Genomic DNA, 25,156 nt, shown 5'->3' with positions numbered 1-25,156 from the left:
TATATAATTGAAAGTTATAGATTGTTCTCTGCACTCCTCAGAACTGGATGTGAGCTCTGAGGTAGTCAAACTTTATTAAAGTTTCTAGTGACCTGAACTAGATGCTGGGTGAATGGGGTTATAGATTTCCGACTTGCTTTGTCTCATTAATATGAATTTATAAAGCTTAGAAATGATCAGATCAATGGCAATTTGTTTCTAAATTCCCATTATCTTTCAGTTGCATGATCTTCCTGTTGCCTTTACATCCATTCTTAATTGTTTTTGTAACATTCATGTAACATATTTTTTTCTCTCTTCTTTTTTTTAAAAAGAATATTTGTTTCCTCCTGCCTTCATATGACATTGACATAATGGACTCATCAGAACCATTTTCTCAATATTGCAGGTATCATGTGATGAGTACAGCAAAAGAGGAACATCTTTAAAATTTTCGCATCTTAAAGCTGGAAATCCAAGTCTTTAAAGACCCGGGAGATGGTTTCTGATCTCTTTTAGCAGAACTCTTATTTGATGATGATGTCATCTTTGTCCCACTGAAAACTAATCTTCATCATATAACTAGCACATGTAACTCTGCCCAACTTGACATAGAAGGCAGCCTCTGCTGAGTAAATGCTCTGGAATAAACTTCACAGGGAGAATAAATCACCTCTCGTGCTGTGATCCCTTCAGGTGAGGGCTGAGGTCATTTCAAGAGGCATAACAAATAGCTGGCATAATGTACCAAACTAATAGATTCTATAAGGAAAACTAAATGGAAGATTTTTCTTGTGTACTCGGCACCTCTAGCCACAGAGACAGTGGAGCCAATGTCATTATAGATGTAGCTGAATCAATAAAGCTTTTTCATTCGTTTCTTTTTCATTTCACACACACACAAAATACCCATTTTAACCGAGAGAGGTAAGCAGATATTATCCAGGGCAATTTTTCATGCTCACATTCTGGGACATACTGCTTTTCTAAATAGTCCAGGTTCCTTTTTTTTTTTCTTTATCCTGCTCCAGAAATGTATTTAATTCTCTTCCAGTAGTGTGAATTCATCTGGAAATCTATGACAATCAATTAAGTAAATGAGAAAATAGAATGCTTGTAATTATGATAATCAAACTATATGAAACCCACCCTCCCTGTTCTAATGCCCACACATCTTTGAGCAATATATTAATTAAGCCCTGGGTAATTGTTACAATTAGGATCAGGCTTTTATATTTTTTAAAGTGTTCTCTGAGAGGAAAAGGCAATGTCTCTAAAATGTATTCAGCTGTCAGGTTTTTTTTTAAATACAATTCATTTTAATTTTTACGTTGTCTTTTCCCTGGCAACAAAGAGATGATACCAGTACATTTATTGATGCTGTTAGGGGCATAGCCCCATTTCCTCACCTTTTTAAAGAAGTCCAAATGAAATTTTAAAAAGATCATGGCAGTTCTGAAAGGTATCATTGCAAGTATTTGACCACACTGGAGAGATCTTTGTGTCTGGAATATCTTTTCCCAGTGTAGAGGTAGTTAGGATTCATGGTTCCATTTCCAATAAGAAACAAGGGCACCCAGCAATGACCCAAAGGGCAGGGACAAAGGGCCCTTCTCTTAAGTACTTATCAACTCTCTGCCCAGAAGGAAAGGCACCAGCACTTTCTTGAGCACAATTACGAATGTCAATTCAAACTTCTAATCACAGTGCAGCATTATAGATATTAGGTGAGTGAAACACAAGAAGGACCAACTTCACCTGATATGTCCCCCTATTTATAGAGTCCAAGCTCTCTAATCATTTTATGAACTTGATATTCTCTAAAGAGAATAGAAAAAAAAATGATTGTCCCTGTTTCTAGCCTTGGAGAGGTACTGCTTTCATCAAAGGCTAAAGAGGGCTGGTAAAAAAGACTCAGGTTTTCTGTCTACTGTAGACCAACATTTGGTTCACTGGACCAAATGCTCTTGAAGTTAATTTTCCCTGAATGTGCTGAGGTCGTATTGAAATTTTCAGGAGCAGTGAACAATGTGGTGGCTCCTTTTGGTTTCTGAGCTGTTCCAAGATATATTGAGGTTGGTTGTTGGGAGAGGTCAATGGTAAATTGCAGAACATTTGTTTATTTTAACACTGGAAAGTGCTGATATTTCATAGAGGAGACTCAGAAAAGAAGCAGATAAAGTGAAAAATATGTTCTCCTTCTGTTTATTTTTTTCCCCAATGGTTAAAAAAATCAGCTTTTGTGGAACAATAATCTTCCTCATGACAGATGGGCCTATACATTAGCATCGTGCTTTCCAGTCAACAGAGAGGTTACATTTCAAGAAGGTGAAGAAACCAACTGTACACACACCTTCAGTTTCCATTTGTCTTTTTTTGTTTGTTTTCTGACATTAATACAAAAAATAGTATTCTGATTAGCAGCTCAACTAGCAACCCCACATGAACCTAAATAATACTTCAAACCCAAAGAGTGCACTTTTACAGACACTTACTTTTGATGAAACAATATATACAATTTTGACAAATAAATACATAAATACATCCATTCATATATAATGATACACCTAAATGTCAATTTTTATTAACAAGCTTCTCTAGTAAATTGCTTCTTTCATTCACAAGTTGCTTTTTGTTTATAAAAACCAGTTCCGCTTTACAGCAGAAATTAGAGTCAATTCCTCCACTGAAATCACATTTTATGAAAGATAGAAAATCAATCCCAGGTGCTTTGGGTTAAATACTCCATTGTCCTTTGATAGGAAAAATTTTATTGAAAAAGTCCTCCCCTCATCCCTCCGCAAAGGGGTACTTCCCTTCAACCCCACTCCCCCACCCCCATAACATATCCATTTGATAGGCTAGGTTGGTTGAAATTCCATACAAAGTAAACAGGTGCTTCCTCCTATTCTGACTCCAGTGTTATATTCAAATTGGTATTTGCCATGATATAGGAAAAAAACAGAAAACCTTGCAATCTTATACCTAAAGAAAAGTGAAAGGCTCATTTTAAAAAAGGAACATTAAGAATGAAGACAATGAGCTTGGATACTTAACATCATCCTGTGCAAAAATAACACTGTTGATGGGAGGTATGATAAGTAGATTATCAGACATAAACTGACTGTATGACCCCCATTGAGGCTGCTGCCTGCGATTATGCTTTAAATCTGAAAAAAGGGTTAAAATAGGGATAAGGATGGGGTGGGGATAAGGATGGCATAGGGATAGGGGGTAAGATAGGGACAGACATCTGTGATTGTACTGGTAGAGGGGAACCCCTTGGTGAAGAAAGGCCTGCTACTAACACAGGTCAGAACTTTTACTGAAACCTAAGTCTTCGTGTTGCCTTGGACAGCGAGAAGTGACTGGGTTTGCAAGGCAGTATGTGTCAAAGGCAGGCCTTCAACCCTTGTGTTCCTGAATGTGAGGCCAGATCTCTATCCATTGCGCCTTAAATCAGAGAAAGGACACAAAAATCTTTCTCATGACTGCCCAAGTGATTGGAGTTTTGTTTTGGACAGCATCAGAAAACTAACAGAAATAGTAAGTTAAAGGCTTTCCTTGATCACCTAACATTAAAAAAAGCAAACAAATAAATTTTGAACATTCAAAAATGGAGGGCAAACATGCTTTAATTAAGGCTACAGGACCGCGGGACAAAAAGTGTTGCTCAAACAAGCCCCATGCAGAGCCAAATGTTACCCAGCAGGCAGGCTCCTACCTCTACATGTACAGTTGAAGAGAGATGATTCCTTTAAAATATATACACATGATCTTTGATGGATATTTACATGTTTGTCCTCTGTGCACTATAGACCATTTTTTTAAAATTAGGAAATTTAAAGGAGTTTCCAAAATAATAATGATCACTGTTTTTTTTGTTCCATTTTAGACTAGGGAGGTCTATCCATAATATGTATATATTTATAACATATACATAAGAAGTATACATATATCATGCTCATAATGTGTAGTTTCTTGATATTAAGAATTGTTGGCTGGGCATGAGACAGGTGCAGAGCAAAATGATTTGGGCAAGAGCCCAGTTGAACTGTTTAACGATTGGATAGTAGATGTTTTGAATGACCAGGAAGAAATCATTGAGTTTGAGAACCGGCAATAATTACTGGATAAGGGAGCTGACTGATCTTATGGGGCCCAATTTCTCCCCAACTTTTCTAGTGTTTTTTCTTGTATTGTCCTAACTGAAATAAGCTATCTGTCTACACGTGTGTGTGTATATATGTGTGTGTGCATGTGCATTTGTTAAGAGAAGGAATGACTAACTAGGTTTCACATTTCTCAGGATGTGAGACATAAAGAACTTTCTCCAGGGCTACTTTTTAAGGACCAGAACAATCCAACAAATCAAAACAGGTACTACAAAAACAAGGTACTATCTTCATATCATGGGGGCTTTCTCATCAATCGTAAGCAGGCTTGGGCTTTCCAAAGGACAGGAAACTTGCCAAATGGATGTTGTGTTATCATCAATATTTGGTTTGTTATTAATTTTTTCTGTGTTTATTCTTCCTTCTGGAAAGGTGAATGGTAAAGTGAATTAATTTTCCCCATTCTCCAAATCCCAGAGAGGCCTTAATTCAAATGACTGGGGAGATTTCAAGTTGCATATTTCTCCAAGCAATGAAGCCTATTTCAATATTCAAAAAAGCAGAAGATTCTGCCACGAAATATACCTTATGCCCTGAACCTTTGGAAGACACCTTATTCTTCAGCACAGAGGGGTGCATTCAGTGAATGGAAATAATTCATTAAGTGGTGCCAAGGGGAGCACAAATAGTTAATGAAGCTTCCCAAAGGTGCTTTGTAGACCCCTTTGTTTGTGTGCTATAGAAGATCCCTTCTCATAAGAGTGTTATTAAAGACATAAAATAAAATATAAAGAATACAAAGGAAACCAATTATGTTGAAATATAGTTATCAATATTAAAAAAAAGAAAGTTCATGGATTCTAGGTTAAGACTAGGTTAAGAACTCCAATCTAAATTAGACTAGAGAGAAATGAATGTTTTTAGTGATTTCTGATCCATGATGATCTATAGTCAAGATTAATTGTGGTGAATTTTATATTAACATATGTGGTATATTACTGGTAATAATTACTAGTTTGCTTTTTCTGGGGGCAGGGAGGGAGGGAGGGGAGAGGTGTGGAAACTGAGCCCATGATTTTAATTTGTGTAAGAAGTTCTCAGTGTAGAAATTCTTTTCACCAATACAAATCAGACACGGTAGAGTTAGAATGCCTGAGGTACTGAGAGGTTGAGAGATTTACCCACAGTGTTAGAGGTGGAACAGGAACCCAGGTCTTCCTAATTTCAAGGCCAGCTCTCTAGACACCATGCCTCCACTGCCTCTCGCTCACTTACTGATTACTGGTACTACAGCAATAATAGTAATAATATTAATAATACAATAATAATACTTTGCACATACATAGCACCTTTCAGCTGAGGATTTCAAGGTACTTGGCAAACATGAATTAAAATTCACAGCTTCCGGGAGGTAGGTTATTTATTTTTTTAAATAATTGCCATTTTGCAAATGAGTAAATTGAGGCACACTGAGGTTTCCATCATTTGCTCCTTTGACACTATGAGTCTTGCGGCAGAGAAAGGAATGGAACCTAAGCTTCCCTACCATAGCTGCAAATCACTTGTACCTGACCCTGAGAAGACCTCAATGCTAATGCAATTGCATGGAATACTGGGAACCTTGCTGACATTCCACTGTGCTACAGTGCACATGGCACACACTGGGTGTGCCAGATTTGGTGCCCCTTACCTCATTCCTAGGGCTCTAATTCTTTTCCTGCTTTCAGAATCTGCTCTCGTTGCACTGTGATGTAGCATTCCTCTTGGCCACATATTAGCTTTGTGTTTTTTCTTTGGGAACCATGTGCCCACACGACCCCACACACTCCAAGTGTACTCAGTGACATTGCATCCTGCTTGGAAGCAGGTAAAGTTACATTTGGCAATTTTTCTTGGAGGCACAATTTTATGTTTGTTCTGAAAGAACTAAGAATAAATCTATTTATTTTGTTATTTATTTTGCATTCTATATGTATTCCACCTGCTGCCCAGCAAGTGTTTAATTCTTGGATGAGTAATAAAGTTCTTTCCTGATCTTATAGAACATCTGATTCTGAAGTCCAAATTCCCTCATCCAGTGCCCTTCTTCCTGCCAGAACTAAGTTCTTTATGGGGGTGGAATTGTACGTATGACACATTTTACAGGCCAATACGGGGAAAAAACCAACGTAAGTATCACACACAACAGAAATACTCCCACTCACTGTGTCTTGACTCTGTCTATTCCTAAATGGATTTCTAAATGAAGATATTTTCTCCCTGAAGAGACGAGACGAAGGCATTATTGTGAGGTGATTTTTTCCTTCTCTCAGAACCAGATTTTCATCTCAGTAGCTAGCTGGGTAGCATTCAGCCAGTTTCTCCTTTTGGGGGCACAGGTTTGAGAGCTGCTTTTTGAGATAAATGGCAATACCCTATTGGCCTGAGATTGGCATCTGACACTTTTAGCTTGTGTAGGATTTGTATAATGAGAATGTAATATTTGTAAATTGGTGATCAAAGAAAGGAACTAAGACATGAGGGGGGCAGGGGAAAATTACTTTTTGCAAACTCCTTCACAATTCGTTTCCCATAGTAACATCTGTAAACTACGAATAATATAGGCTCCCAAATTAAAAAGAACAAAAGGAGGAAGGAAGAAAGGAAGAAAAAAGGAAGAGAAAATAAAAGATATTTACATCTGTAAAAATCTTAACACCGGAGATGTTTCTTGCTTGACATGTCATTCCAGATTCTGTGCATTTCTTCTGGTGTGATCTGATGCACAGTAATGACTCGGCGATATCTGCACAAGCTGTAGGCCATTTTCCAGTGATTAAAGCCACTGTTTTGGAAAGGGTGAATGCCCAGCTTCCGAAGACACAGTCCCACATACACATCTTCAAGGTGAAGCAGTCTGGTGTGGAGTGAGGTCTTGTAAATGAGTTCTGCCACATCGGCTGAAAAGATATAGCCAGTCCCTGAGCAGAACGGTGGGTAATTGCTGTCTGGGTACAAATCTCTGGGCATGTACCACTTACTGCGGACATCCCGAATTGGTCCTCCATTGATGACATAGCCGGTGAAGTATCTTCTCCTTGGTTTGGTGTTGGGTTTTAGTAGTTTATAGATGAGATTATCCATGTTTACAAAAATGTCACTGTCTGTTTTCATGACGTACTTGGCTTTTGAGCAGAAAGTGGCAACCCATCTCATCCCCATTAAAGTTTTGAGGGTGAGGTTATGGTACGAGTCTATGAAGTCTTCTACGATGATGTCATGGAAGATTTGGCTTTCTTGTTCCACCATCTGATTCAGAACAGGATCAGCATTCTTCCCTAGGAGAAAGAGAGTGGCGATTTTGATCCCCTTAAAGTTGTTTTCGTCTCCCCACGTCTCTCGGATAGCTTGTCGGGCATCAAATTCCTTGTGTGTGGTACTAATGAGGATGACAAGGAAGGGGGTGCTTTTCTCACATTTCTTGGGCTCATTTATGAGAAACTCAAATGCATGAGGGTTTATAGGTCGAGTTCTTATATTACCAAAGGTAACATTCTTCCTGGATGCAGCAACGTTAGTAAATGGCCGAGAGCCAGAGTAGGAAGAAGTTGGACGAGTAATACTTAGGTACCAAAGAGCACTAGCCCAGCACACAACTGTCAAAACATAGAGACAGGAGACCTTTGAAGCCATTGTCTTTGCAGCTCCTCTATGCAGTATATTGAATAAATAGCCTTCTTACCATTAACATCTCTTTATCCTGCAGCGGCAGCATATTACTTGAAAGTCTTCAAGTTCGATAAATACAAGTTACTGTGAGATTGTTCATAGGTGTCGGTGGCAGGCTTGTCACTCTACTTTCTTCCTCTCTGTGATAATGGCTTCCATGTCATTTTCAGTCTTCCTCTTAATTCTGCAAAATGCAAGAAAGCACACTGTTTGTTAGGCTTGTTCATGTGTTTTGACATTTCAATTCAGTATTATTAAGATAACATAAAGATAGGTTATAACGCCCTCTTGTTTCATCAAAGGCAGTGTGGTATAGGACCAGGGTAAGTCACTTGATCTCTACTTGACTTATTATCCTTATCTGTTAGATGGGAATGGATGGGTGGTGGTAGCAACTAATTCCCATTGTTGTAAGAAGGAAATCAATCAATCAATCAATAAAGGGGCAGCTGAGTTGTGTGATGGATAGAGTACTGAACCTGAAGTCAGGAAGACTTGAGCCTCAAACATTTCCTAGCAGTATGGCCCTGGCCAAGTCAATTAACTGCTCAATAGCACCTACCTCCTAGGGATTGCTATGAGGATCTAAAGAGATAATATTTGCAAAGCACCTGGACTGTAGGGGGTAGTATATAAATGTCAGGAAGCATTCAAATATAGCTTCTGGCACATATAAGATGTGTGATCCTGGCCATGCCCTTTGACTTCTTGAGTACTGTAGGCAACTCTAAGACTGTAAGTTGAAGACAAGGTGCCAATCTGTGTTGATAGAGAGAATTTTTTCACAGGAGAATTCTCTAGCCAACCAGGTAGTGTTGGGCCTGGAGTCATGAAGATCTGAGTTCAAATCTGACCTCAGAAACTTTCCATCTATGTAATCTCAGGCAATTCCTGTAACTACTGTTTCCTCACTGTAAAATAGCGATAATAACAGCACCTACTTTGTGTGGTTGTTGTAAAGAGTCAAAGAAGATATTTCTAAATCACTTAGCACAGTGCCTAGCGTGTAGTAGATGTTTTATGATTATTCCTTTCCCCCCACACCAATGAAATCACAAATCCAATCCCTATTCTTTCTTTCCTTCCCCAATATAATCATTATTCTTGGAGGTCACAGAGATGATCCTAGTTGTATGAGCTGGAAGGAACCTTAGAAGTCAACATCCCTATTTTACAAATGAAGGAAATGAGGCCCACAGGAGTGTAGACAAAGGTGAGCTGAAGTCAGTTTAGCTCATGAGAGCCCTTAAATTTTCAGTGTGAGCATTTATCTCTTGGAAAACAGGAAATGCTATATATCAGGCCTTGACCTATTGTTTTGTTGACTGTCTAGACTTAACATTGTGGGCGAGAAATGATAATTTAGGTTAAACTTGAAAGGGCATCTTGAGTCCATTTTTCTGAGAGTTTATCATTAAATATTTACCAGCACACTGCTAGACGTGGTCATTCCCATAAAGTCTCGAAATCCAAATCCCGTACCTGTAGACTCAACATTCATTCTACCTCATTCTCCTGCCTCCTCATATTCAGCTTGCGTCAGTTCTTGTGAACCTTACTGCATAACCATAATTGACGCTTATACTTTAGTTTAGTATGGTTTTTTTGTGGTGGTTTAGGTGTTTTGCAGGTGTATCTGACTCCTTGGGACCCCATTTGAAGTGGTTTGTTTTTTTTTTTTTTGGCAAATATACTAGAGTGGTTTGTCATTTCCTTCTCCAGCTCGTTTTACAGGAAACAGACAAACAGAGTTAAGTGACTTACTCAGGGTCACACAGCTAGTAATGTTGGAGGCCTGAGTGGAATTCAGAAAGAAGAGTCTTCTTAACTCCAGGCCTGGCACTCATTTCACTATGCCACCAACCTGCCTAGTTTAATGTTTACAAAGCATTATATATAGTCTCAGTTAAGCCCCACAATAACTCCATGATATAGGTACTATAGGTTTCTCATTTTATAGACAGGGAAACAGAGGGTCAGAGGGGGGTGACTAATTCATTTCCCAATTAGGAAGTGTCAGAGACAGAATTCAAACCCAGAAGGTAAGTCAAACTCTCTCTCCTGCAAGTCCAGTGTTCTGTCCACGCACAGTGCACCTGATTAGTCACCTGTATTCTCTTTGTTTTGAGATGAATGAAAAGTCTGAGAGACAGCATTTCTGAGTAGTTAGTAATAAATTTATTAATTAGGCCAGCAAATAATAAATTGATGGCCAGTGGTCTCTCTCTAGATAAAACCATGGAGATCCCTGGATGCTTAAACACCTTTTGAAAAGGAGGTGTCTTTGACAGGTGATTGGTGAACAATTAACAAGGGGTTAGACATATTATTGAAGAGGTGGGCTAAAAGTCTTCAGTTCCTCTTGCTGAGAATATGACTTGATCATGCAACTCAGCTGTCTCCAACAAGTTGGACAAAAAAATCCATCTCTACCCAGACCATTTTGATTGGTTTTCTCCTTTGTACGCTGGGTCACCTTAAATCCTAATGAAGCGTTCCAAGGACAGGAGCGTTTTTTCCCTAAGGATGAGAATTCACCTAGATTAGACTCTGTTTTTAAGGTCTTCTAGTTGGGTGGGGTCCTGCCCAAGCTCCCAGAACATATACTGGGAGCATTTGGGCAATCTCATCTATCAGCAGTGTCCTTCAGAGACTGACTGACTAACCTGAAGGGGTTAGTGCCTGAATGAGGAAATAGAAAGAAAAAAACCTCAATCCTAATTTAATAATTGGTTATTGATATAATAAAAAATAATATTTTTTCTCAGATCTATGACTTCTTACCTGTTTTAGCTTTCTAGCATGAAGTTTGATCTCTTATGGAACTTTTACACACATGAATATTGAGAGAGCAAATATAATGGGAGGAAGAAAAAGACCAACTCTGGGTTAGAGTCCAGAAAACACACATTCAAATGCCAGCTCTGGTACATCATGGCTGTGTGACCCTGGGCAAGTCAATCAGCCCTGGAGGGCCCAGGTGAGACATTCAGTTGAAGAGCTGCTGAGCCTGAGATCTTTCCTCTCTAGGAAATCTCTACCCTGATGAAACTGCTCCAAACCAATTACACTTAGTATATGAGCAAAATTGCTTTGGCCATTCTCCTGGTACCTCATCATCCTTCTCTTCTGTCATAATTCACAGCCAACTCTCTATTCAGGGTAACAACTTCTACTCTATGGTAATCTTGACCTCCAGGTCTCTTTTTTCCTTGACTGTATCCATTTCTAAATTGCCCTGGCTGGAAAACTGTTCATTACCTTGTTTAATAATGCTATGGTTGCTGCTCTTGCTCCTAGCTCCATTTTGCCTTCCACTAAGTAGCAACCATTGGCAGCCAGGTGATACAGTGGTTAGAGGACTGGCCTTGGAATCAGAAAGACTAATCTTCTTAAATTTGAATCTGGTCTGAGACACTTATTAGCTTTGTGACCCTGGGCAAGGCATTTAATCTTGTCTGCCTCAGTTTCCTCATCTGTAAAATGAGTTGGAGAAGGAAATGGCAAGTCACTCCAGTGTCCTTGCCAAGAAAACCCCAAAATGGGGTCACAAAGAGACAGATGTGACTGAAAATGACTGACCAGCATCCACAAAAGTAGTACCTACCAACCGTCCTCCCTCCTCTCCCAGCTCTGATTTCCAATTCCCAGCTTTCCAGATGGACACACACACACACACACACACACACACACACACACACACACACACCCCTGTTTGTTCTCTCACTTGTGGAAACCATTCACTAACCTCCCCAGCAGTTATTTCTAGTGCCAGTTCAGAGCTTTGGGGCTATATATCCAGGTGAAATCACACTGGTCCCTGCTAATCGTTTACTTCCTGAGGGACTCACTTACTTATAAATACAGTGGAATCCTAAAGAAATGAGACTTTTGAATTTGGGGGTCACCAATTCAAGGCAAGCTGAAGAGCGCTTCAAATAGCATTCAAATATAAAAGTTGTCTTTAGTAGTCCCTGGTTCTTTCCTAGAACTCCCAACTTCTATCATGTCATTTTTAAAGGTAGACTGAGTTACAAAGTTTACTCATGTGAAAAATTGTCTCTCGCTTCCTTGTTAGAGAACATTGCAGTAGTCCTGGTAGACAGAGATAGGAGATAATGGATGTGAATTTCAACAAACTCAGCTTTAGGATAAACTATGCACTTCAGTGTATGCACTGTGTTGAAAGAATTTAACTGGAGTTATGGATGGAGACTCATGTTCCAAAGCACAATCATCATAATAAAATAAAAGACAGGGATGAATACAAGCAGAGTCAATAGACATCATGTTGTCTAAGCCAAGAGCAGAATGTGAATAGATGAGCCATAGGAGGGAGGCCAGCAATAGCCATAGTAGTTGTGATTCTTCTTAAGTGAACATTAGCATAGCTCCTAGCAGGGTGACTCTGAGTATCGTTCAGGCTCCAGCTGACCCAAAATAAACACTGTCCAAATCTAGGCCCTAGTATGGCCAAACTCCTGATGGAAAAATTCCCCTTTCCTGGGGAAGCAGATGAAAAGGATGTGGTTTGCTGTGTTCTTTGAAAACTCCAAAGAGAAGCAAGGGATGCTTCAGAAACCCATGGTAGGGATTTAGTCTCCCAATTTGGGGCTCTATGCTCTGACTTTAAAGACCTTGCCCATTGCTCCTACGGAGTTGGAAGGCAGCCATCTTCAATCATTCTCATCTACATCTTGCCACTGGGCCCAGATGGCTCAGGAGGACAAAGTGGGGTTGGTGACTTTGCACAGCTCTGCCTCACTTAAATCCAATTCACTTGTAAGTCATGGCATCACCTTCCTGATGTTTTTGAGAACAAAGGACAAGCAGCAACAGTCAGGTTGAGAAGGAATTCCACAAGGGATCCCAGAACCAGCCTCCCCATCACAGCTTCTATTCTAATTGTTCTCCTTTTCCAGACCCTATGTTGGGGGCTTTCTTATTTACCTATCCCTCTTCTCCCATTGGTGTCCATTAGCAACATGACCCCCTATTTTCAGGTTATCTTTTCCTGTCTTTGACCAAAATACAATACTAACCTCCTACAGCTTATGTGTTACCTGTGGTTACATTTCATATTTTGCTTCTCTTTTCTGAAATCATTATTAAAGGAATGAAAGAGGTCCTCATTAGACTCGGGCCTTGGGGCCACAGCTTCACCGGCTTTCTCCTCTTCCTGTGGTTCTTCAGTTTTGTTCCTAGAGAGCATTCCTTTTCTTCAAGCTTGTTTAGATTGTCTTTGTAGAGCCTGATATCTGGAAAAGAGAGCCTTAGCTGCTGCTCTGTGTTTTCTCCCTACCTAGGTTTTGCTTCAAGTGAGGTTTACCCAAAGGAATGTATATTTGCAAAAGCATTCTTTTGTTTGTATACTAGTGATACCCAGTCATTGTGAATAATGAATTCTCTGAAATGGTTGTGTTATTCAAATTTGTGCTGCATGTTTCCACTGGTCAGCAAGCAAAAATCATATTTTACATAATTATAACTTCAAATAATGTGTATTTGAATACACAAGACCACCGCATGGGAATTCACTATTCATGGGGATCTAGACTTAGCTTTACTAGTTTTTTAGTACACTGCTCCAAGCTGGGAAGATGATTAGGTGGAGAGAGGGAAGGAGATGCTATTGCTTCAAATATTTCTTAGGAGAAACCAAAAGATTCTCTACCCTTCACAGGGGCTTGGAAATCCTGAGTGAGGGGAAGGGGACTCAGGGTGTTTGTTGTAGAACTTGGAGGAAAATTGGAGGTGGTTCTAGCTGTGGGGGAAGTTCTGGGATAAAAAAGCTCCTAAGTCTGTGACCTAGTAGAGTTCTATGATATAATTTGCCCTTTGTAAAGGGTATAGCTGAGAATTAGCCCAATACTCCAGATCTGGTCTGACTAGGGAAGTGCGTACCATTTCTGGATTGAATCTGAACTCTATACAATGCTCTCTAGGTGTTGTTTATGATAACATTAGATGTGATACTATTTGTGACTCACACCTTTGAAGTAAGCATTGCTGTCTCAATGTGGTCCATTCAAAATAGATTAAGGGAAAAATAGATATAGGGATAGCTAGGTGGATATTGGATAGAATGTGGGATGGGATTCAGGAAGACTCTTCCTCCTGAGTTCATATCTGGCCTCAGACACTTACTAGTGGTATTACCTTGGGCAAGTCACTTAACCCTGTTTGCCTCAGTCTCCTCATCTGTAAAATGAGCTGGAGAAGAAAATGACAAACTACTCCAGTGTCTTTGCAGGAAAATACCAAAATGAGGTCATGAAAAGTTAGACATGACTGAAATGTCTTAACAACAACATGCGTTATTCTTTGGAGAAGCTACATATTAGATTGCTTATACTTTGTAATTAGGCCTGGCAGTTTGTTTTTTTACTATTTGTTTAGCAGAAAAGCCTAAAATACCATGTGGACAAGATCTGAATTCTCCAGGCAAAGTGTGAATTCTTTCCTGCCTGAGTCCTCATTGCCGCTTTGAGGAGACCTTTGTTCTGTTCGCTGGATTTAGTTTAATCCAATAAGTATTAATTAAACTCTAGAGGCAAAGTACATAGTAGAAGGTTATAAAGTCCAGAAGCAAAAACAGATCTTACCTTCAAGGAGTTTATATTCTATTATGATAATACATCGTTTAATACATAAATGAATGTGGTATAATTTGAGGCAGAAGAGAATACTGACGTGTAGAGGAAATCAATAAAAGCTTCACATAGTAGAGGCTTGGAGGAAGCTGGAGAGTTTAAGCATGTGCTTGGTAAGAAGATACTTCCTAAGAGGGAAAACTACATATGTATGAGACTATTGGGAGTTCTGTGTGTGTATGAGAGAGAGAGAGAGAGAGAGAGAGAGAGAGAGAGAGAGAGAGAGAGAGAGAGAGAGAGACAGAGACAGAGACAGAGACAGAGACAGAGACAGAGACAGAGTGAGACAGAGAGAGAGAAAGGGGGGGGGGAGAGAGAGAGGGAGAGAAGAGGGAGAGACACAGAAAGACACACAGAGAGATAGAGAGAGACAGAGAGGTAGAGCCAGAGCCAGAGAGACACACACATACAGAGAGATACAGAGAGACAGAGACAGAGAGACAGACACAGACAGAGTGAGACAGAGAGACAGACAGAAAGAGACAGAGAGAGGGAGAGGGGGAGGGAGGGAGGGAGAGAGACACTCTCAGAGCAAGGTTTGAGTGGAGTGAAGGAGCAGGAATAAGGAGATGCAAAAAAGACTCATCCATATTGAGGTGACTTGCCTCCATTTCCTTCTGTCTGTGCTTCACCTTAGGAGAGTAGGCCTGTGAACTGAGGGTGTTATGATTGTCATCTCTCTCCAGCTCAGAGCTGGCTCCCAGGCCTCCAGGGGTGTACTAAAGCCCCTGTTGGGAAGTTGGTTTCTTGGAGGGGGTCCAGGAAGACTGGGGGAGGGGCAGAGGCTGTAGTAGCCTGTGTTGGGTGAGGCTCTGGGGCAAGGTCAGTGCTGCTGCAGCCCAGACTTCGAACACTGCCTAGATGTGTGACTCTGGGCAAGTCACATAAACTCTACCTGTGTCCTTGTCCTCATCTGTAAAATGCAGATAATAATAGCATCTACCTCCTAGGGTTGTTGTGAGAATTTGATGAAATAGTATTTCTAAAGTGCTTGACAAACCTTAGGATGCTGCCTACGTGCTAGTTACCATCATCGTCATCTTCACCATCACCACTACCACCACCACCACTACCATCATCATCATCACCATCATCATCATCATCATCACCACCACCACCACCACCATCATCATCATCATCATCATCATCAATATCATCATCAACATCATCATCATCACCACCACCACCACCACCATCAGCACCACCACCATCATCATCATCATCATCATCACCATCATCATCACCATCATCACCACCATCACCATCATCATCACTACCATTTTAAAAGACCTGACCAGCTTCTTCTCACCTTCTATAAGAAGTCTTTCCCAATCCCTGCTAATTCTAGTGCTTTCCCTGTTAATTATTTTCTGTTTATCCTGTCTTTAGCTTGTTTGTGGTCCCTCCTTTTAGATCGTGAGCTCCTCTGGGCTAGAGTCATCTTTCACCTTTCTTTGTGTCCCCAGCATAGTGCCTGGCATATACAATAGTAGGTTCTTAATAAATGCTTATTGACTGACTGGATTGGACTGGGGCACTGCTGAACTGTTCCTGTTCAGATCTAGAAAGATGCTGCTGTCATATTTTATACTTTCAGCATAGCAGCAAAAGGTGTTGGTAAGCTTATCTCTCTTCTTTTAAGTTACTTTTATGATTTCTGTTTAAGGAATTAGCTTGAATCCATTGCTTAGATGAAATGTCTACTCTCCTGTTTTTGGTTGTATGATTTATTGTTGTTGCTGCTTGTCTCTAAAAGGACTGTGACATCAGGAAGGTGATGCCATGACTTACACATGAACTGGATTTAAGCGAAGGAGGGCTCTGCAAGGGCACCTGCCTCACTTTCTCCTCTGAAGCCATCTGGGTCCAGTGGCAAGATAATAGATCAGACGACTTGAGATGGTCCCTATAACAGAAAGCAAAGAGTAAGGTACCATTGAATAGTTTATGGATATAGATACACAAATATAGCACAGTGATTCGATCCTAGATCCAATGTGCCAGTCAAAACCCTTGATATCCAGTAAAACATTGCAAAACAGAGTGAAGCCTAGTAAGGTTTTCTCCCTTAGGCTAAAGTGTCAGTGGACACAGATTAGAAGAGATTGAAAGTGTAAGAATCAGAGCCTCAGGCAAATTCATTCCCACTCTATTGTCTTCTTTGAAAACTGGTGCTAGATTAGGGGTGAGTAGGATGGAATAGAGGGTGGAGACCTTTCTGTTGTTGTTTGGTTATTTCTGGCCAATCTGACTCTTTAGGACCCAATTTGGAGTTTTTGTGGCAAAGATGCAGTAGTGGTCTCCAGTTCATTTTGTAAATGGGAAAACTGAGGCAAACAGGCTTAAATGTCTGAGGTCACATTTGATTTCAGGACTTCATGTCTTCATGACTCCAGCCCAGGTACTCTATCTCTGTCTAATTGATAGTGCAAGGCAGTATAAGAGCTGGAGGGTTGGGGTGGTGGCTCTAATAAGGTCTAAGAGTCTGGTAGCTTTTGTAATCTGAAGAGAGACCAGGCATGCGCTGAGACGGTTTGAAGAAAGCAGCAAGGTGAGGCAGCTTACTTCCCACACTCAAGATGACTTATTCAAGATTTTCCTGCCATAGAAAGAATGTCTTGGTTCTCAACAACAATAAAATTAAAAACAAAACAAAACTTAACCAACCAGCTAAAAAAACCCTCAAGCTAAAAGCCTACTGAGAGGCTGAAGGACACAGAACCCTAGTTGAACCTAGAGAAGATGCTAGAAGTCCCAGCACAATTCTCCTGAGGGTTCTTCCCTTTTTACTACAATAATTGGCTTTTTTATTCATTTGTTTGCTTTTGCTTAAGGAAAAAGCTAATGTATCAGTAGAACAGAGAGTTGTACATACATTTGTCATTCCTCTAACACAACTGAAGATACTGATGACTCATTAACTCCTCATCTCTGTAATACTAACCTCTTCAAACAAAACCTTTCACGAAATGCTAGAAAGATTCTTCCCTGGGGGCTTTACTACATAGCCCATACTCTTCTTTCTCCCTTTTCCCTTAACAAACTCTTGAATCATTCTTTAGTTCATTCAAGCATAAAGCTCATTCCTTTACCTGCACAACTGATTAGACCCATTTCTTCCCAGCTCCTCTAAGACCTTGTTCCAGCAATCAGCTTTCCACCCCTCCCTCACACCCTCCCAGGGATCTTCAGTTCCTCCCTCTCTAATGACTCCTTCCAGATGCCTACAAGTCTCTTCCTCCAATCCTTCATTTGAAGCTTTATTCTCTCCAGCTATCATCTTATCTCTGTGAAAATGGAATGATTAATGACTTTACTAACCACCTCGATTGACTTGAGCTTCCCTTACTATACAAAGGAGGCTGGATTGACCTGAGAATCAGAATCAGCCAATCAGGAGGCAGATTGAGCATCCCTTGACCTTGACATACCAGAGGTCCTTTGCGATGCTTTCTGAGTGAACTCGAATTCCTCCTGCTGTGTCAGCAATCACAAGATGGAATTAAGCTTGCAAAGACATCCTGAGTCAGGGACACTGTAATCTTGGCTGACAAAAGGACAAACATCCTGAGTCAGGGGTTCTCCTTTGCTTATTAGAAACTATAATCTTGGTTGACATCCTGAGTCAGGGGTACTTCCTTGCTTCATGGTTTTATAAGCCCCCTCACCTAACCCTTTAGTCAGCTCAGTTCTGTCTGCAGCCCTGCATCCATGCCTACCTGCTTGAGAGAAATATACATGCATATAACCTAATTCTATTTGTCTTCCTTAGACTGAACTCTGGAGGTCGATATCTCCCTCTCTCATTTCATTGCACAACTTTTGCAAAAGTCTAGGATCCATGCTTCCACTTGCTTGACTATGCACTCTTTTATCACCCCTTTATAGTCTGGCTTCCATCTTTACCCCTGATAACACACTTTTCATTTGTTAGATCTTAGAACTAGATCTAGAAGAGAGATGTCATCTAGTCCAATCTCCCAGGTAGTAAGCACCAGAGGGGTCACTGGAATCCCAAGACAGTGCTCAATGTTCTGTACCCATATATTTCCTTCAACAAACATCTATCATATACTTATGGTGTACCAGGATGTATGTTAGAGTCTGAAGAAGGTAAGTGAGACAGGATTGATCTTCAGGGAACTTATTAGAGGAGTTGACATGGACAAAAATAATGAAGATACCTTTGTATAGTGCAGCCCCCTATCACTTGATTTCTTTTTATTTTAATTTATTTTGCCTTTAAAACCAACTTGGTCACAACAAGACCAAATACAATTCCTAGTATTTCTCATGGAAGAATCTTTTATACACAAATATTTCTTTTAGGAAACTATGAACAACAGAGGCAATATATAAGAAACTTTATCATTTTATATCACTTAAACACCACTGTAGAGTATTGTGTATATTTTATAGCATAGTGTATATACCATATACAAGTATAATGTATTGCAGTAGATGGCTGACTGATTTGCTTGCCATAAATCTTTCCTTATTTCAGTCTGTCTTCAGCTGTCAAAGTGATTTCCCTACAGTATAGATCTGACTTATTCAATAAACTGGGGTTCTCCCTCAGTTCTATGATCAAATATAAAATCCTTGGGCATTCAAAGCACTTTCTAATCTGCTCCTTTCCCAATCTGTCCAGTCTTCTTACATTTTACACCCCATAATATAATGTATAATCTACTGTCATGGACTTTCTTATTGTTCTTCAAACAAGACAATCCAATCTCTGGACTCTATGTGTGTTCCCTGGCTGCTCCCCATACAAGGAATGCTCTCCTTCCTTACCTCTGCTAACTGGTTTCTGCAACAGCAAGCAAAGTAGGATTTTTTTGCTGTTTTCTGGATTGAGTTTTAGCCAATCAAGTGCCTTTGATTGAGTCTTGCCTTTGATTGAATCAAGAGTCTTTGTTTGAATAAAGAGTCTTTGATTGAAAACAGTATATATATTGAAGAGAGTAGATAGAGAAGTGAGCAGAGCTAGGGAAACTAGTGTGTGGGGAGACCTAACAGAAAGAATGTTTGTGATGTAGGGAGCCCTGTCTCTGCGCTAATTTCTCTTAATTAGCTCTGTGCTAATTTCTCAGATAGAAGCCCGGTATGTTGATCTGTATTGATTTTTCAAATGGAAATCTTCTCTGTTGGTCTGTGTTAATTTCTCAGACAGAGGTCCTGTCTTCTTGGTGCTGATAATGTGTATAAATATTGCTAGAGTTCTGTTGAATTTTGTTTGCCTAGAACCAGAAGCTATGGGCAGGAGCTCCTGGAGCCTGCTGTCAGGCAGAAGCAGGAAGAGTTTGCAGTGGAACAGTCCCCTATGAGCTTCCCAAGTGTGAACTTGCCTGAGCAAGACCTGGGAGTGACTGGCCCAGGGAGGAGGAGCCGTGGGGTTTGGAAGTCAGCCTCCAGTCAAGATGAGACAGGACTTTACTTGGACACTGTGTATTGATTAAGAAGATTGTTCTTGCAGTGATTTAGGGGTGGATGGTGTGGTATTTTCTGCTACCCTTTAAGGAAGCATCATGATAGGGAAGACCCTAGGCTGGGACCTCTTGACTTTGGGGATGCAATGATTTATGCTATGTGCCATATGACACATTGAGTGTTATGAGATACAAATATGCATTAGATGATATGTATTTCTTAAGGATGTTGCTATGAATTTTATGCTGTACTTTACTGAGCAATGTTTAGTTGATTGCTGAATAGAGAGGTCTTTATACTATGCGATTAGACCCTGAGAATTATTCACAGCAGCATTCCTCAGCTGTGCTGCTGTGATTGGTGTTACAGCTTCCTTCAAGTCTCAGCTAAAATCTTACATCTGATAGGAAACCTTTCCAATCACTCTTAGTCCTAGTACTTTTGCTCTGTCAATTATTTCCAATTTATCCTCTATAGATCTTGTTTGACATGGTTGCTTACAGATTGTATGCTCCATTTAAACTGTGAGCTCCTTGAGAGTGGGGTCGATTTTTTTCCTTTCTTTCTATTCCCAGCATTTAGCAGTGCTCAGCACATAGTAGGCACTTAATTATTTATTGACTGACTGATAGAAAGTAGTATCAGAAGATCTTTGATGAGATCTGTAAGGAGCCTCAAAAGCATTCTACCCCAAAGTTCTCATTTTATAGATCAGAAAATGGAGTCGTGAAAAGGTGCAGTGATTTGCCCAAGGTCACACAAGTGCATAGGATAATCAGAAGCCCAGGTCTCAAAGGATTCAGCAGAAAGGTCTAGATCACTTGTGACTAAGGAGTTAGAGAGGGGCTTCATGGAGGGCATGACTTTCGACAGGAGCCTCATAGGATGAGGGGAGTAGTCTTTTAAAGGCCAGAGATCACTCAGAGAGAAAGTGAGAGTGAAGATGGAAAGGTGATGGATGTTTAACCAGAGAATGGTTAAACAGCCCAAGTTGTCTGGAGAAATAGGTACATAGGGGAACAATGTATGCTAAAGATGGAAAAGTACTTTGAGGTCAGGAGTATGATGTAGATTTCCTAGACTTGTATTCAGAGGAACAGATGTGAATCTCCCAGCGTGGCCATTTACTATTTGGGACATGGAGATTCAATTCCATTGTGGTTCCCTGAAGAGGTTTAACTCCGTCCATATTCTCCTATTTCTTAAATTTGTGATAAAGAAGAAAAAAACTTTATAGCTTCTTACAGAAGTGATTAAAACAATGGTCAATCCATTCTGTTTTTTTTTCAAGGAGAAAAGCAAGCTTCTTGGACAGAAAGTTGTAGCCAATGAATTCCCTGTTATAATTTCCCTCTGATTTCTCCAATACTCCAATTACTCCAAAGGAGTATTAGAAAATCACAACTTCTCAAAGCATCAATTAGTCAATAAGTACCTACTATGTGCTAGATACCGTGGTAAGCGTTTGTTTCTTTATACCAATCAGTCAACGAGCATTTATTAAGCACCTACTATGTGGCAGGCACTGTTCTAAATCTGGGTCTAAAACAGAGGTAAATAACTGTCTTTGTTCTCAAGGAGTCTTTCCTCTTAGTCTGAGTTCAGTCTAATGATGGAGACAACATAAAAATAACAATGTACAAATAAGATATATTTGTAAATCAGATTTGAATCTCTCAATTCGTCCATTTACTAGTTGGGACATGGAGAATCAATTCAATTAAACAACATTTTATCTAAATCTTTATATTTCTGTATCACATATGATATACATTGCATATGTTATACGTATAATATGTGCAATAAATTGAGATAAACATCCAATAGGTGTGTGTACCAATATATGTGTGTGTGTATGTGTGTGTGCGTGTGTGTGTGTGTGTGTGTGTGTGTGTGTAAAACTAGAGGTTGTCTCAAAGGGAACGTACTAAAATTAAGGAGGCTTGGGAAAGGCTTCTTGCCAAAGTTAGTACTTGAAAGAAGGTAGGATCAAACTTACATTTTTAAGATCAAATTGGCTTAGGAATGGAGGATGGATTGAAGTGGGGAGAGACTTGAGGTACAGAAATCAATCAGAAGGCTATTGCAATAGTTAAGACATGATGATGCAGACCTGCAGCAGCTGTGTCAGAGGAGAGAAGAAGGGCTTATAAGAGAAATGTTAGCAAGATAGAAACATAAGAAATGGACAAAAGATTGGATGTGACAGGTAAGAGATAGTGAGGAACCTAGGATGCAAACTAGATTTTGAGTCTGGGTGACAAGGTGACTGGGAAGATGATAGTGTACTTGACAGTAATAGACATGTTAGGAAGAGGAAGGGTTTCAGGAAAAGAAAATTAGGGAAAGATAATGAGTTCAGTTTTGGACATGTTGAATTTAAGATGATTACAGGTCATCCAGTTTGAGATATCTAATAGATAGTTGGAGATAGGAGAGTAAAAGTCAGGAGAGAGGTTAGGGCTAGAGGTCAGAGAAACAGCACCATAGTGATGATAATTGAATCCATTGGAATTGATGAGATCAACAAGTGAAATATTATAGAAAGGGACAAGAAGAGGGCCAAGGACATAACCTTTGGGTACACTCATAGTTAGTGGTTATGACCTGGATGATGTTCCAGTAAATGACATGGAGAAGTAATCAAATACGTAGAAGAAGAATGAGGCTGGAATAGTGTCATAAAAACCAAAAGAGAAGAAAGTATTATGGAAAAGGGGGAAATCAAAAGCTGCAAAGAGGTTAAGAAGCATGAGGATTGAGAAACAGCCATTAGATTTAACAGTAACGAGATCAATAGTAACTTTGGAGAGAGCACTTTCATTTGAATGATGGAGTAGAACTGCAGAAAAATAAGAAGAGAGTGAGATGAAAGGAGGTGGAGGCATCTATTGTATAGATAAAGGAATTTAGCCACAAAAAGTAGATGGGGGATGGATGAATCAAATGAGGGTTTTTGGAGGATCAAGATGTGGATATGTTTATCAGCAGTAGGGAAGCAACCAGTAGACAAGGAGACACTGAAGATTAATGAGAGAGATGTAATGACAGATGGGATGATCTGCTGAAGAAGATAAGATAGGATGAGATCCATTGTATGCTTCAAGGAGAAAGACTAACTCTTCAGGTGAAGCAGGAGTGAAGGAAGAAGAGTTGGTAGAAGTTATGCATGTAAGGTGAAATGAGAAACGGGGGGAAAGTGGTATCTACGTAAGTGGTTTTGTGAAATATAAGGCAATGTTCTCAGGTGGAAGGGAAGGCAAGGGATGAAAAGTTCTAGAAAAACCTATGGGGTGAGTACAAGGAATTACCTTGCCACAGTGAGGGTCCAGCTGAGATTATGTAACACAATCTCTTAATTTTGTAGTGGACTCAGGACAGTTTTGTGATTTTTTCCTGTTTTGTTCAGTAGCAGATGGGTAGGAGACATGCAGATGGTGGGAGTAATCCAAGGCTGGGTTTGATAGGGTGTGATTTTCAATAGGATAGAGGGGCAAAAGACATAAGAGAAGGAGACAATGTAGAGCCAAATTAGTTCACCAAGGGATCAAGACGAGGAAGGAAAAAGAAGGTAGCCAGTTTAAGGGTGATGGTCTGGGGGAAAAAATAAAAGGTGGAATGACAGTAGATTATGATCAGATAAAGGAATTGCAGAGTTCATGAATATGGATGTGGAACATGTGGGAGATGACAAGATCAGGGGTATTACCATCTCTGTGGATATCTGAGGTGGGGTGGAGGAGTAGATCTTGGAAAATGACTTATTCGTAGAAAATATGAGGAATTGGGAGATTAAAGTATTTGAGGGAGTATCAATATGTATGTTGAAGCTCCCCAGTGTGAAGGCAGGAGTTGGAAAGGAGAGAAAGATTGTGAGCCAGACACTGAATTCATTGAAGACAGAAGGGGAGTTTCCTGGCCTGTAGATAACAGTTACTAGAATCTTGACTGGGTAATAATTATGAATTGAATGAACCTCAAAGGAAGAGAGTGATGGTGGCAAAGGGAGAATCTTGAAGTGACAATGGGGAGCAAGAGGTAATCCAACTTCCCCACCATGACTAGTGTGTTGGGAATATGAATAAAAGATGCCACCCTGGAAAGGGTCAGCAAGGGTCATTAAGAGGAACCAAGTCTCAGAAAGTGCAAGAAGATGATGGAAATAAGGAAAGAAAAGGTTTAAGATGACAGCAGATTTGTTATCTATGATGGAGATATTTCCAGAGAATGTGGAAAAATGGAACGATCATCTTGGACAGTCTACAATCTGAGGCAGTCCAAGGAAAAGCACTGTGAGGAAAGCACTGTAGGCAATAAGGTGTATTTAAAGATTTTGGAAAGGGAAATTATTAGATCTGTGCATTAGGCAGATTAATTTGGCAACAATGGGATAAAGTGAGGAAAGAGAGGCAAGGATGTAGGACAGGAGAATAGTCTGGATGAAAGGTCTTTATAATGGTAATACTAGGGAAAGAGTAAAGGAGAATACTGGGATGTGGCAGAGACAACATCAGGGAAAGAAAAGACAGGAAGGAGTTGGAGAGTGTTTGAATGTGGGGCTAAGGAAGACACAGTAATCTCAGATCATTCTACATCATGACCTTGAATGAGAGGGAGAAGGGTGATGCCACTGACAGAAACAAGCAAGTGGAGAGGAGGAAGAGATTTTAGGGGAAAGATAATGAGCTCTGTTTCACTTTTCAGGGAGTTAATGTGGTAGAACCTTCATTTCAAGCTTATGTTTCTCATTGAAAGGTACGTTTGACTGACTGCTGTTTTTAATCATTTATGAAAGAAACTATAAAGTTTTCTTCTTCTTTGTCATTAAGTTAAGAAATAGGAGAGTGTGGTTGTGTTTTTTTGGTAAAACCTCTTCAAGCGGGCACTTAAAAGTTTATTGTTTTGTTGAATTGAATTTCCTTCCCTGGAAACCACATTGACTTCTCTATAAGTCATGGCCAGGTAGATGACAACGTGCCCTTGATTTCCTCTCTGTTTTTTTTGGATGAAAATTCCATATCTGCCCTTATCTAAAATGAATTGACTTGCTGTGTAAAAACTTCATGCTTCCTAAAAAGCCTGTGAAATCAATGCTTCCCATTTCAGTAGCTAGTCTTAGGGGAAGAATTTGGACTGGAGTAGGGAGTGGATTTGTGGTCAGTTTGATATGGAGAATTCCAGGTAAGGATACTCTCTCCTAGTGCAGGTCAGCAACTACTCTGTAACTTGTCGTCTTACAGAGTTGCCTAGAGGGTTATGGTCATTTTT

The 25,156-nt window shown here is 40.0% G+C and overlaps 1 protein-coding gene across 4 annotated transcripts in view; it reads right to left on the bottom strand.

Moving 5' to 3' along the window:
* Positions 1-2,168: 2,168 nt before the first annotated feature.
* The window catches only part of B3GALT1 (beta-1,3-galactosyltransferase 1), a 722,358-nt gene continuing 699,370 nt past the window's right edge, over positions 2,169-25,156 (bottom strand). For 3 of the 4 annotated variants that reach the window (XM_072612208.1, XM_072612210.1, XM_072612211.1), the window contains 2 exons: positions 16,247-16,361; positions 2,169-7,986 (listed from right to left, as the gene is read on the bottom strand). In XM_072612208.1, coding sequence (XP_072468309.1) covers positions 6,786-7,766 — 981 coding nt within the window. In that variant the 5' untranslated portion in view covers positions 7,767-7,986; positions 16,247-16,361 and the 3' untranslated portion in view covers positions 2,169-6,785. The remainder of the gene's footprint in view (positions 7,987-16,246; positions 16,362-25,156) is intronic. The other variant, XM_072612209.1, reaches the window with a different exon arrangement.

This window comes from Notamacropus eugenii, chromosome 5 (assembly GCF_028372415.1).
Source record: "Notamacropus eugenii isolate mMacEug1 chromosome 5, mMacEug1.pri_v2, whole genome shotgun sequence".
Lineage (NCBI taxonomy): Eukaryota > Metazoa > Chordata > Mammalia > Diprotodontia > Macropodidae > Notamacropus > Notamacropus eugenii.
Note: the sequence above shows the minus strand (reverse complement) of the source record. Positions and strands in the feature narration are given on the sequence as shown.